The 13,574-nt window shown below is 39.9% G+C and overlaps 1 protein-coding gene across 38 annotated transcripts in view; it reads left to right on the top strand.

Moving 5' to 3' along the window:
* cdk11b (cyclin dependent kinase 11B) overlaps positions 1 to 13,574 on the top strand; it is a 45,697-nt gene that overhangs the window by 23,255 nt on the left and 8,868 nt on the right. For 17 of the 38 annotated variants that reach the window (XM_078557705.1, XM_078557719.1, XM_078557736.1 and 14 more), the window contains 10 exons: positions 2,011 to 2,061; positions 2,163 to 2,293; positions 3,552 to 3,674; positions 5,363 to 5,458; positions 7,651 to 7,740; positions 8,080 to 8,145; positions 8,242 to 8,423; positions 9,120 to 9,210; positions 12,270 to 12,391; positions 12,817 to 12,922. In XM_078557705.1, the coding sequence (XP_078413831.1) occupies positions 2,011 to 2,061; positions 2,163 to 2,293; positions 3,552 to 3,674; positions 5,363 to 5,458; positions 7,651 to 7,740; positions 8,080 to 8,145; positions 8,242 to 8,423; positions 9,120 to 9,210; positions 12,270 to 12,391; positions 12,817 to 12,922 (1,058 nt within the window). The remainder of the gene's footprint in view (positions 1 to 2,010; positions 2,062 to 2,162; positions 2,294 to 3,551; positions 3,675 to 5,362; positions 5,459 to 7,650; positions 7,741 to 8,079; positions 8,146 to 8,241; positions 8,424 to 9,119; positions 9,211 to 12,269; positions 12,392 to 12,816; positions 12,923 to 13,574) is intronic. The other 21 variants (XM_078557713.1, XM_078557722.1, XM_078557741.1 and 18 more) reach the window with 3 other exon arrangements.

Here is a 13,574-nt window from a genome sequence, read left to right on the forward strand (position 1 = left end):
GGAAGGATATCAGTAAGATTGAAAGAGTGCAGAGAAGATTTACTAGGATGTTGCCGGGTCTTCAGGAGTTGAGTTACAGGGAAAGATTAAACAGGTTAGGACTTTATTCCTTGGAGCATAGAAGAATGAGGGGAGATTTGATAGAAGTTTACAAAATTATGAGGGGTATAGACAGAGTAAATGCGAGTAGGCTCTTTCCACTTAGATTAGGAGAGATTAACACGAGAGGACATGGCTTTAGGGTGAAAGGGGAAAGGTTTGGGGGGACATTAGGGGGAACTTTTTCACTCAGAGAGTGGTGAGAGTGTGGAACGAGCTGCCATCTGACGTGGTAAATACGGGCTCACTCTTAAGTTTTAAGAATAAATTAGATACATGGATGGGAGAGGTCTGGAGGGTTATGGACTAGGTGCAGGTCAGTGGGACTAGCGGAATAATATTTTGGCACAGACTAGAAGGGCCGAATGGCCTGTTTTCTGTGCTGTAGTGTTCTATGGTTCTATACCTTTATTCTCTGCATTTGTCAGCAGAACAAGCTGAGAAAATATTATAAATTTTTGCTACTTTAACAATAAGTAGATTTTAGATTATTGATATTGGAGTATTTAATTGCTAAATATATATTTTCTAAGTAAATGAAGTGTAATTTGGCAGCTTTCTCACCATAGGACTCGGGTGAAATTCATCTTTGGCAAGTACAAAGTTCGCGGTAGTGAATCGGTGGCATGTTGTGTACCTTGCTATATTTTCCTTTCCATTAATATCAATGTACCACTTGCCCGCCAGCCCTGTCTTCACTCACCTGAAGTTGGATTCTAGTTTCTCTAAAACCTCAAATTTAACATTCTTATTCTCAACTTCAGTACCCCAAAGGCATCATTCTGCCCACCTCTGTAACCTACAACCCCCAGATTTCCATTCTTCTCACTCCAAATGCATGGAATTCAGGAGAAAATCGAACTTTGTAACATGAGCCAGTCTCTTGGAAGACAAAATAAAACATAACTCCAAGGCATATTTCAAATTAGCATCAAAGGACAGATAGCACATAGTGCATGGAGTGCAGGGAATAAAGAAGTCTTGTGACAATAGTACAGGGCTTCGCAGAGACCACATCTGGAATACTGTGTGCAGTTTTGGTCTCCATATTTAAGGAAGGATATACTTGCATTGGAGGTGGTACAGCGAAGATTCACTAAATTGATTCCTGAGATGAGGGGGTTTTTCTGTGACGAGAGGCTGAGTAAATTGGGCCTGTATTTTCTGGAGTTTAGAAGAATGAGAGGCGATCTCATCGAAACATACAAGATTCTGAGGGGCTTGATTGGTTAGATGCTGGGAGATTGATTCTGCTGGTTAAGGAATCTAATACATTGACGCATAGTCTCAGGATAAGGGGCCAATCATTTAGGATTGAGAGAAGGGGTAAATACTTAGTGTTGTGCATCTTTAGGAATTCTCTACCCCAGAGGGTTGTGGATGCTCCATCATTGAGACTGAGATAGACAGACAGATTTTTGATTTCTCAGGGAACCGAGGGATATGGGGAGTGGCTGGAAAGTGGAATTGAAGCCCAAGATCAGCCATGATCATATGGAATGGTGGAGCAGGCTTGATGGGCCATATGGTCCACTGCTCCTATTGTGTTCTTGTATGGTCTCATGAGGGAGCTTGATTGTTAACAAAAGACTATCTGGTTTGGGCGAAGGAATCCCATTTGGGATCCCCTGAAAAATAATGGCAGCATGTTAAATTAAATTTATCTGTAAAGCGGACATACTGACTATATAAAAATAGAGGGGAAGCAAACTGTATATCTTGTGCCATACCAGACCTTGGTGCTACAATGAAGCTTTCTACTCCATAAAAATAGTGTAAAGCTAAGTTTCTAGAACATAGCTCATAGCATTGGTCTTCGAAAACTAAAGTGTATCAAACCAACCATTGAAATAAAGTTATCTGGATTCTACAGTGGGGTTATTCAAGTGGGTTTTGTTTTTGTTTTGATAGGCACATGAAACCTTTTATAGATACAAGCAATGTGGGGCAGGGCAGTCCTTGGTGAGTGACGTGAGCTGTTGTATGTGATGTGTGAAAACACCAGTTGACTTTTCTTTTTGAATGCTTTTTATAAACTTATAACCTTATGGTGAATCTTCCAGGGACCGTCTTGAACAACTCGAGCGTCAGAGAGAACGCGAGAGGAGAATGAGGGAGAGAGAACAGCTGCAAAAAGAACAGTGGGAACAAAAAGAACGAGAAAGGCGCAAAGAACGAGATATCAGGAGGGAAGGTAATGTCCGGAGGGAAAGTATTTAAGTTGCTTAAAGCAGCTGAGCCCACTTCTCAAATCCAACATACAATTTGCTCTTTCAACTTTTAGAAAAAGTTTTTTTTTATTTCAAAAAAAGATACATCTGTCTAAATGTAACTACCTAAACTACCTATATGATGATACAGGTTATAAAAAAAAATGCACAGAATACTTATGCTCCATGCTGTTCAGTATGTCAGTCTCCACATTCCCCTCTCATCACAAAGACTCTCTACTTGCAACTCCAAAACATCACTTGACCCAATCCCAGTTTGCTGCCACAGAAACCCTCACGTATGCCTCTCGCCTTCGGACTGGATTACTCCAATCACCATCTTGATTTTTACATTTGAGTTATGTATGCAAACGTTTGAATTAGAATGAGTGTTTCCTAATTCAGGACAGATTTTAAAAAGCCAGTTTGTTGCGCATCCCTAATTGCCCTTGAACTGAGAAGGTTGCTAGGCCATTTCAGATAGTAGTTAAGAGTCAACCACCTTGCTGTGGATCTGGGGTTACATGTAGGCCAGACAGGCAAGGACAGCAGAGTTGCTTCTCTAAAGGACGGTCAGGAACCAGATGGGTTTTCACAATGATCGCTGACAGCTGTCATGGTCACCATTACTAAGACTGATTTATAAGCTTTATATTCCAGATTTGTTAATTGAATTTAAATTCCATCAGTTGCCATGGTGGATTTGAGCCCAAGTGCCCAGAATATTAGCCTGGGCCTGTGGATTACTAGTTAGGAATATTTTTCTATACTGTTGCAGCACGAGTGCTATGGGACAGGTGATCCTGGGCCTGTTGAGGATTCTTATGTGCCTGAGAAACCATTGTGAATACCCAGCAAGTAATGCACTGCGAAATGTAGACAGACACGAAAGAACTTGTATTTCACTGTAAGGCCTTCTCAATAATTCAGTAGTGATTAATACATTGTTCAGTTTGAGCAGTTTTAAAACTTAGAATGTAACATGTTTGATCTGGTTTTGCATTCACTTTTTGCCATTCCAATTACGTCTTTATCAAGAAATAAGAACTGTCAATCCACCTTCCAACTGGAACTACTCTGCAATAGGGGACTGAGACCTAGATAAAACACATCCTAGAAGATTGTGCTGGAACATGCATAATATTTAAAGCTGGTCTTTTCAAAAGTACAGCCTTTTAACTGTTTCAATGCTTGGCCATTTTGTTTAATTAGATTTGACTAGTATTTTTCCTGTTCCTTCAGTCATGATGCACCACAGAGGATTGAAGGAGGAATATGGTGAAAAATTAAAACCTCATCACAGAAGCCATAGCCCAATGTGGCGTCACACGGAGAGGATTGAACTTGGAGTTGGAAGAAAAATTGGTACGGTGAACAAATGATTAACACCGAAGAGAAATCTTAAATGACACACATTTTACGTAGTCTGAACAATATTGATAATTCTCTGCAAATTTCGTATAATGGCTTAACCAAAAAAGACAGTGACATTGGCAGCAGAACTGAAGCCTGAAAGACCTGTTACACACTCTGGTGGCATATTTTTCAGCAAGTTGCTGAATCCTGTTGTGGATCTTGCTTCCACCACACATTGCGTAACAGTGATGTATACTTGAATATTTTAAAGTAGTTTTTTTTACTGTTTCTGATGGAACATTTGTTGTGTGTACAAGTGTGTTGACCTGGTGAAATTATGACTATGGCTCCATGCCATCTGTACAAGAAAAATTGTAACTGATGAATATTCAAAGTACACCTCTGCCTATTAGCATTAATAACCCCAATTGCACCATGAGAATCTAAAGGACTTCACGGGCCTCACATGCTATTAAAGCCTACGTTTTGTGCACTACATGAGCACTGCTTGGTCTTGATTTTTATGAATGTAAGAAAGCAGCATTGAGTTATAAACTCATGAAAAAGGTGGAAAAATTCAGGCTTATCATGCCTGTTCCACTCAATCAGCTATGCAGTATCATATTCTACTCATTCATCATTAACACTAACTCCAGGAAACGGTAAAAGATACTGGTACTCAATTCAGGAAAAATCTTCTGAAACATCTCTCTCTAATTCCTTAAGACAGGTCAAGCTCCATGATATCAATAACCTGGGGGTTACCATTGACCAGAAACTGAACTGAACTAGCCATATAAATACTGTGGCTACAAGAGTATGTCAGAGGCTAGGAATCCTGTGACGAGTAACTCACCTCCTGACTCCCCAAAGCCTGTCCGCCATCTACAATACACATGTCAGGAGTGTGATGGAATACTCCCCACTTGCCTGGATGAGTGCAGCTCCCACAGTACTCGAGAACCTTGACGCTATCCAGGACAAAGGAGCCCACTTGCTTGGTACCACACCCACAAACATTCACTCCTTCCACCACCGACGCACAGTAGCAGCAGTGTGTGCCACCCACAAGACGCACTGCAGGAATTCACCAAGGCTCCTTAGCACCTTCCAAACCCACGACTACTATCATCTAGAAGGACAAGGGCAGCAGATAGATGGGAATACCACCACTTCGAAATTCCCCTCCAAGTCACTCACCATCCTGACTTGGAAATGTATCACCGTTCCTTCACTTGTTGGGTCAAAATCCCTAAGAGCACTGTGGGTGTACCTACACCACATGGACTGCAGTGATTCAAGAAGGCAGCTCACTACCACCTTCTCAAAGGCAACTAGGGATGGGCAATAAATGCTGGCCCAGCCAGCGATGCTCTCATCCCGTGGATGAATTTTAAAAATTGCAGTTGCCTGTGACTCATCACTTGCGTTATACAACTGAAATGCATTCTTAACTCAAGAAGCTGATCATAATTCAAAGTGGGGGAGGAGATTAGAAAATAATGGTTAACAGAAGAGTTAAGAGGCAAAGGATTAAAGAGAAATTGATGGTGAGAATGAAGAAAAGAGATAGAGGAAAGGAAACAAAAAGGAAGAAATAAATGTTTAAGGAAAAATTTTCCAGCAGAGAGGTAATGAATGATACGACTAATGTTTCCTTTTGTAAATCTTTCTATACTGTTTGTGTTTCTGTGCAGTAAAGGAAGAGAGGCATGAAGAAAAAGACCCACTGTCTGATTTGCAGGACATAAGTGACAGTGAAAGAAAGACAACATCTGGTGAATCTTCCTCAGGTAATTGGAGATATTCTGGCCTCCTTAAAGCTAGGGTACAAATGCTAGGCTGTAAAGACTTTAATAAATGGGTTCTATCAGGAGTACTCCACTCCAGACCTCATTACAGCCTTGGTCCAAACTTGGTCAAACGAGGTGAGGTGAGAGTCACTGCCCTCAACATCAAGGCAGAACTTTACTTGAGCGTGGCATCAAGGAGCCCTAGCAAAATTGAAGTTGTTTGGTAGTACAGAACTTGAGTATTGCTGAAAGAAGAGATTTTTTTGTCAAGCTTTTTGTCTTGTACTCATCAAGACAATACACAACAAAATACCAGTGTCAGGGGAAACAACATATTTGTATTGTATGAAAAGAGAGTGCTGATTGGTTGGCAAGTAGACTCTGATTGGCAGAGTCGTTGCCATGGATACAGCACCAGTTGATGGGGACTGACAGTTAACTGCCAAGCATTGTTTGAAATTTAAACCAGGCAGCTTGACTCTTGATTAGTCAAGAAATTGCCCTGGGGAATGAACCAACGAATGGCTGTCACTTAATTTGGTTAGCTGAAACAGGTGCAATGTGTGTACATGTTCTTTCTGTCTGCAAAGAACAGGGCTCTGTGCATTAATATATGTAACTTTCAGTACACGTAAACCCGTCACACTGCGAGCCCAACTGACAATCTTAAATATGTTGTCAGCATGATTCTTAGCACACTGAGGATTATTTAGCAAATGTTGTCCCCACCATCAGCATTCTGGGGGTGACCATTGACCAAAAACTGAACTGAGCTAGCCATATTAATACTGTGGCTACAAGAGCAGGTTAGAGGCTGGGAATTCTGTGTTGAATAACTCACCTCCTAGTAAGCATAGAATATAGGAGGAGGAGTAGGCCCTTGAGCCCGCTCCGCCATTCAACTTGATCATGGCTAATCTTCTACCTGGATGCCATTTTCCTGCACCTATCCCTTTAGCTCTTGGTGTCTTTAATATCTAGAAATAAATCTGTCCATTTCCTGACTTTCCAAAGCCTTTCTACCACTATAAGGTATAAGTCAGGAGCGTGATGGAATACTCTCCACTTGCATGAATGAGTGCAGCTCCAACAACACTTGAAGCTCAACGCCATCCAGGATGAAGCAGCCTGCTTGATTGGTGTCCCATTTACCATCTTAAACATTCACTCCTTCCACCACCGATGCAGCGTGGCAGCAGTGTGTACTGCCTAGATGCACTTCAGCAACTCGGCAGGGCCTCTTTAACAGCATCTTCCAAACCCATAACCTCTACCACCTAGAAGAACAAAAGCAGAAGTTGAATGGGAACACCACCACCTGCAAGTTCCTCTCCATCACTCCTTGCTGACTTGGAAATATATCGCAATTCCTTCATCATTGCTGGATTGAAATCCTGGAACTTCCCACCTAACAGCAGAGTGGAAGTATATGCAAGGACTGAAGAGGTTCTAGAATACAACTCACCACCATCATGATGACAGTTGGGTCTGGACAATAAATGCTGGCCTTGCCTAAATCCCTTGAACAAATAAAACAATTATCTTACAATGGTACTCAGTGATGTATTCATCGGTCACATTGGATATCTGTAGTTTTGTCATGTAAATATGTTGCATCTTAGAGCTTATCTGGAAAAGGCTGTGTTATTATTCTGAAAGGTGCAGCAAGATTTATATGGAGTTGCTCAGAAACCAAATGAGGGACACAGGCATGCCCTGTTATCTCTTGTTTACCTTTTTTCCCTAGAATGAGTGTAAAGAATGAAACATCTTACAGCCACTGCATCTTGCATAGCAAGATTGTACTTGCAGCATTTCAACAGTGGAAGGCAAGAAGCATCAGTGGATAAATTCCCCTCGGCTTCTCTTCAAGCTTTTTGAGTTACGGAGCTTCTCAACTGGAGAGTAATGCATGATGTGATTAACCTAAAGGGAGGAGCCAAAATAAGTTTGAACATCAGTAGGAATGATTTTCTGCCCAGCTAGTTGTTGCAATCGTTTGTTTAAGTCATGAATATAATTTTCTTTTAGCCTATACACTGCTGAATTCAGTATGCCCTCCAAGCCTGTTTCCCCATCATTATATCAGAATTGAATGTTAATCTCCTTCAGTGGCCTTACTCTGTGCACTTTTCTGCAGACCCTCTTCTATGACCTACTGTTCTGCTTTTGTTCCTGAATTTCTTTAATAGGGTCTGCAACTGCCTCTGAAGAAGAGACCAGCAGTGAGGGATCTGAAGAGTCTCCTAGTCTGTCTGAGGTTGAATCTGAACAATCCCCTGGTGAGGATCAAATTATTTTTCTCAAATCCCAATGCAGAAGCTTTGGAACCTATAAACCAGTTGCACCTTGGTAATGAATAGCTCTACATAACTCTGCCAGGCTATGTAAGAGTGTCTTTATTAATAAAAGGATTTTAAAGGGTACAATGCCCTCTCCTCTCCAAGTGGTGATGTGTATCCAGATACAAAGGGAACAGCTAATGTATCCTTGCTTAACTGAGTGCTCTAACTGATCCTAATATAGAGGCTCAGAATAAGAATCTTAGGTGGAGTAAATACCTGAAGGATTTAGATTTGGGCAGCTTGTTTTGTTTAAGGGTTTGACTTTCTTTGTATTAGGAGAAATTAGTGAAGAGGAGGAACACAGTGATGAAGAAAGGCAGAATGGGAATCACATCCAAATAGGTAAATGCTGTTTCTACCTCTTTTCCAGTGCCAAAATCTAATTTGTAATTTATGCTTGTGTAGGTTATTTCTATTTCCTGATACTGAATTTGTTAGTTACAGAATCAAAGTTTGATCATGATTCAGAAGAGAGTGTGGAGGAAGAAGAGGAGGAGATGGAGGAGGAGGAGAGTCCAATCTCAAATACTCCCACTGAGGGAGAGTATGTTCCTGATTCCCCACCTGTTTCACCGGTTGAGTTGAAGAAAGAACTACCACAGTACTTGCCTGCTCTTCAGGTATGTAACCAGGATCTTAGTTAGAACCAAGCCTTCTAAAATTATTTGTAGAATTGCACACTAGTTACTCAGCCGTTTCTCCTTACAAAAAACAAAATGATCAAAATATCAAGGCGCACAGCTTTCTTACAGCAAAAGGAATTTTAGTACAGAACTCTGAGGAATAGCACAAATATTTCATATCTGCATGGGTCTTGCAGATTCAGTGGAACAAGGGTAATGTCATTACAATAAATGCAGCCTAGATTGGCAGGTAGAAGTGTAGAAAGGAGGGGAAAAAACTCATGTTGACACCTGGTCTAAACATTTTTAATTTACAATATTTCCTTGGGTTATATAAGATGACCTGACAAAAATATTGATGCATGCTTCCAACATTAATCACCTGCAGGTTATGGGCAGGAGTGCTTGAAGAAATTGAAACTCCAGTTGTATTTTTAATTCCTGCTCAAATGTTCATGTAATTCTTCAGTCTTCCCCACCTCAAGATGCTTCATTTTCCTCCACATAACGCTGTCTATACTGTTTTTGCACTGGGGAGTATCAGTGACCAGGTCCCTTTTACTGTTACCATAATGATAATAAAAGAAAAATCTGTATTTATGCAACACTTGCCGAATCTCTGAAATGTATGAAAGTAGCATCCGCAATTACTGCTATAATTAATTATAATTTAACTTTGTTATTTGTTTTAAGGGGTGCCGGAGTGTAGAAGAATTTCAGTGTCTTAACAGAATTGAAGAAGGAACATATGGGGTGGTTTATAGAGCTAAAGACAAAAAGACGGGTGAGTGATTATTTTCAGCATTGTAGGCAGTTAGCTACCTGTAGCCTCATACCATATTCATTCTATAATTCAGTCAGTTGGATATTTAGTTCAGTTTCAGCCTTGCACAGCTTGAAATGTGAAAATACCAGTAGTGGCAGGGTGAAGGTACTGGATTACTTGAAGATAGTTTCATCAGGTTAACATAAAGCCCATAAGAGTGCTCAGACCACAGATGGTAACGGGGACACTGTAGCATTTCAGCGCCGAATGTTTTTAAATTTGTTAATAGGATGTGGACATCACCATTTATTTTCCATTTCTGTTTGCTCTGAGAAGATGAGTATTCTTGTTCTATGTTGTAGTTTGATGCTTGGTCATTTCAGAGGACAGTTAAGATTGAAGCACATTGGTCCAGGACTGGAACCACATGAGGCCAGACTGGGCAAGGATGTTGGGGCTCCTTCCCTAAAGATTTTTTATTTATTCGTTCTTAGGATGTGAGGATCACTGGCGAGGCCATCATTTATTGCCTGTCCCTAATTACTCTTCAGTAGGTGGTGGTGAGCTGCCTAGACCAATGTGTCATCTCACTGGGCCATTTTAGAGGGCGGTTCAGAGTCAACCACATTATGTTGATCTGGAATCACATATAGGCCAGACTAAGGATGGTACAGGGCATTAGTGAATCAATCTGGCAGTTTCACTATTAATGAGACTAGCAGTTTATTCAATTTTTTTTATTAATTATTTTAAATTTCTCCAGCTTCTGTGGTGAGATTTGAACTTGTGTTTCCAGATCATTAGCCCAGGCTTCTAGATTACTCGTGCAGTAACATTACCGTGATGCTATCCAACCTCCCTGATGATTATTGAATTGGTTGGTTTTTTACAGCAATCCGACAGCTCCACTTTTACTGATGTCAGATTTTTATTTTCAGATTTTAAAAACTGAATTAAAGTTCTCTAACTACCATGAGAGAATTTTACCTTGTGTTCTCTGGATTATTAGCCCAGTAATATAACCATTACGCTGTCATCCCCATGGACGTGGGCTAAGTTGTTGAAATCTTTAAGCAGAATTTCCCTACCTACAAATTAGACTGGGTGTGTTATGACGTGGCAGATGATGTGTGCCAGGCGGACCAAATCCACAAGAGAATCTCGGTCACACTATCACAACGGTTTTGCAATTTGTATTTATTATGAGATGATGTGTGTACTGAATTCAGAAGTAATAAGTCCACCAAGACCTTAAGAGATTTAAAAAATTAAATTAAAATATTTATTAACAAAATATAAAAGATTTCAAGTACATACATAAGACTACAATTACTTACTCCTATAATAACTCCTAAAATTCCAAATTAATCTGACCCCCAGTTACACCTCCTTTAAGGCAACGGTCCAAAATAGATTTTAGATTTAAATCAGAACGAGCAAGTTAACGCAACACCCACTTGACAGTGGAATTCCAAATGGCTTTTCCCCAACTTCAATTTTGTTATATAGCAGACTTATGCACAAATGGCTGGAGGCTTCATTAGGCTATTTCTCACACTCCTGTTAGATCTTACATGGCCTTCTTCAACATAGCCTTTCATTCTCCTTCATGTATGTTTCTCTCCTTTTAACATGTAAATTCTATTATTCCATGTGTTTTTGAAACTGTATCTTCCTCGTAATATAAAAACTTTCATGTTTCCAATATTGTCAGTAACCTTTGGGAAAAATAAACATACTCCTTATCTGACTAGTTGTAAACAGACTAAGATCCCTTTGAAGCCCAAAATTCCCTTCATTTATCTAAAAATGCAAATTCCCTTCACACCTTACATGCTAAGCAAGCATCCATGTTTACTCATTAGCATGCCAAACACGTAGCTTATTTTGATGATTTCAGCTTGCAGTCTACTTGACTCCAAATTTAATTAAATCACCCAGACATACCCAAATATACTTACCCCCATAAACCTACTTCACAATAAACCAGAGAAGTATTGTTGAAAATTAATATACTTTCATCACAGGTGCCACTGCAGCAATTAATGAGTAATGATTATGACCACTTAGATTAGGCCACACACATTGGGCCTGACTGCAGACAAGCTGAGCTCTGATCGCGTGCTTCAAATTCTCTTTCTCACTTCTGACTTGTACAGGCAATCCATTTCTGCTTCTGAGTCTCGCCATTAGCAGTATATGCTTATAAGTACACCCGTATCCTTTCATGAGATTCAAATATTTTAAGAATAAATTTCAATGTAACTTGGTCTTTGCAGGCCCTATTCGTTTGTAGATACAGATTCTAGGAACAACCCCAGCATTTTGTGAAAAGATAATACCAAATTTTCATTTCCCTGTAAAGGGCAGTAATCAGACATTCACACAACTATCCTGTTGCTCTGAACATTTCATAAAGTGATCAACTTGATTGTCACTCTCAAAAGATAACCACACAGTTCAAAAGACTGATTGGGAAATATAAGATTCTGAGAGGTCTTGGCAGGGTGGATGTGGAGAGAATGTTTCCTCTAGTGGAAGAATCTAGAACTAGGGGTTACTGTTTAAAAATAAGGGTCGCCCATTTAAGACAGAGATGAGAAATTTTTTCACCTGAGAGTCGTGAGTCTTTGGAACCCTCTTCCTGAAAAGGCAGTGGAAGCAGAGCCTTTGAATATTTTTAAAGCAGAGGCAGATAGATTCTTGGTAAGCAAGGGGGTGATAGGTTATCGGGGGTAAGTGGGATGCAGACTTGAGGTTACTGTCAGATCAACCATGATCCTATTAGATGGCGGAGCAGGCTTGAGGAGCCAAATGACCTACTCTTTGTTCGTATGATTTATGAAGTGAACATTTTTTAGGATTTTTTTGGTATAAGGAAGATAAGAACTCAGTCAATCCCCAGCCTCTGCCTAATCCAAACATTTGACACTTCTGGCTGCTTTTAGAATCCTAACTATGCCTTTGTAAATGGTATAAACATACAAATAATGCCATTCAATCAAGGAATCATGAAAATGTTAGTCGATAAGATGTTAGTATTGATTTGTTTAGTGTAGAAATTTTGTTTGTTTCAGATGAAATAGTGGCTTTGAAACGATTAAAAATGGAAAAGGAGAAGGAAGGATTTCCGATTACATCCCTCCGGGAAATCAATACCATTTTGAAAGCACAGCACCCAAACATTGTCACTGTTAGAGTAAGTAAACACCAATTACATGCGTGTGGGACAGAAAAATTCTAGGAAAACTGAGGTTACCCTGGTCATGAGCTGGTGGTATGCTAGGTTTAGTTTAGACTGGAATCTTTCAGCAAAGTTTGCACATTTCTCCCTTTTCCATTTGATGATTTGGGTGTGAGGTGTTATGTTTGATACCCCGGTTAAATTTGTGCTATCCATTGGAACTCAGTTGTGTGAGAGGGGGCTGGTGGCGGTGGGGAGAATGCAGTTGAACTCTTGTCAATTGAAAGGATTATAGATAATATATAAAATTATGTTCAGTAAAGATTAGACATAATGCCACAGTTGCTCTGCCCTCCATGAGCGGTGAGTGTACTGGACCAGTGAGAGGTAACATTGCATTTGAAAGTAGATATTTATTGAATTTCCTTTTGGTTTTTCAGGAAATTGTAGTGGGAAGCAACATGGATAAGATATATATAGTTATGAATTATGTTGAACATGACCTCAAGAGTTTAATGGAAACCATGAAGCAACCGTTCTTACCAGGTACAGTCGTCTTGTTGCATATTGTGCAATATAAAATCAGACATTAAACATTAAAGTCACAGATGTTAATACATATGGAAACAATGCAGTTTTTCTGCTTAATACTTCTGCAATACAGCAGAGCATTCTACTTTAAGGATTCAAACACTTCAGATTTATATATTCAAAATTATTTCAGTCTTAAATTCTAACTGTAATCGCATTCCTTGGCTCCGATGAAACCTGTCAGTTATCTAGGTTAGCAGTCTTAGATTGAGTGACTTCTCAGTTTCTCACTCTGACCTTCTGTTTAATGTGGCTGTGATTATATCGAAGGTATGCTATATTATGTGCACCATGTATACTTGTTTATAAGATTGGAAACTTCATTGCTTCTATTTGGTTTCCAAAGTAGGAGGTTCATCTTGTATGTGGATAAGGATTGATGTGCGGCTAGGAATCATGCTGTGCTCAGTTTCTTGTGCAAGTTGAGTACTGTACTTGTCAACATAATTAAGATATTGTCATCAAAAGTTGCAGTCGACAAGGACCCAACTGACAATCAGTGAATTGTTACAGAGTAGAAGGAGGCCATTCAGCCCATCGTGTCTGCATTGGCTCCTCAAATGAGCATCATGACTTAGTGCCATTCTTCTGCTTTTCCCCCGTGACC

Source organism: Cetorhinus maximus, chromosome 15, assembly GCF_964194155.1.
Source record: "Cetorhinus maximus chromosome 15, sCetMax3.hap1.1, whole genome shotgun sequence".
NCBI lineage: Eukaryota > Metazoa > Chordata > Chondrichthyes > Lamniformes > Cetorhinidae > Cetorhinus > Cetorhinus maximus.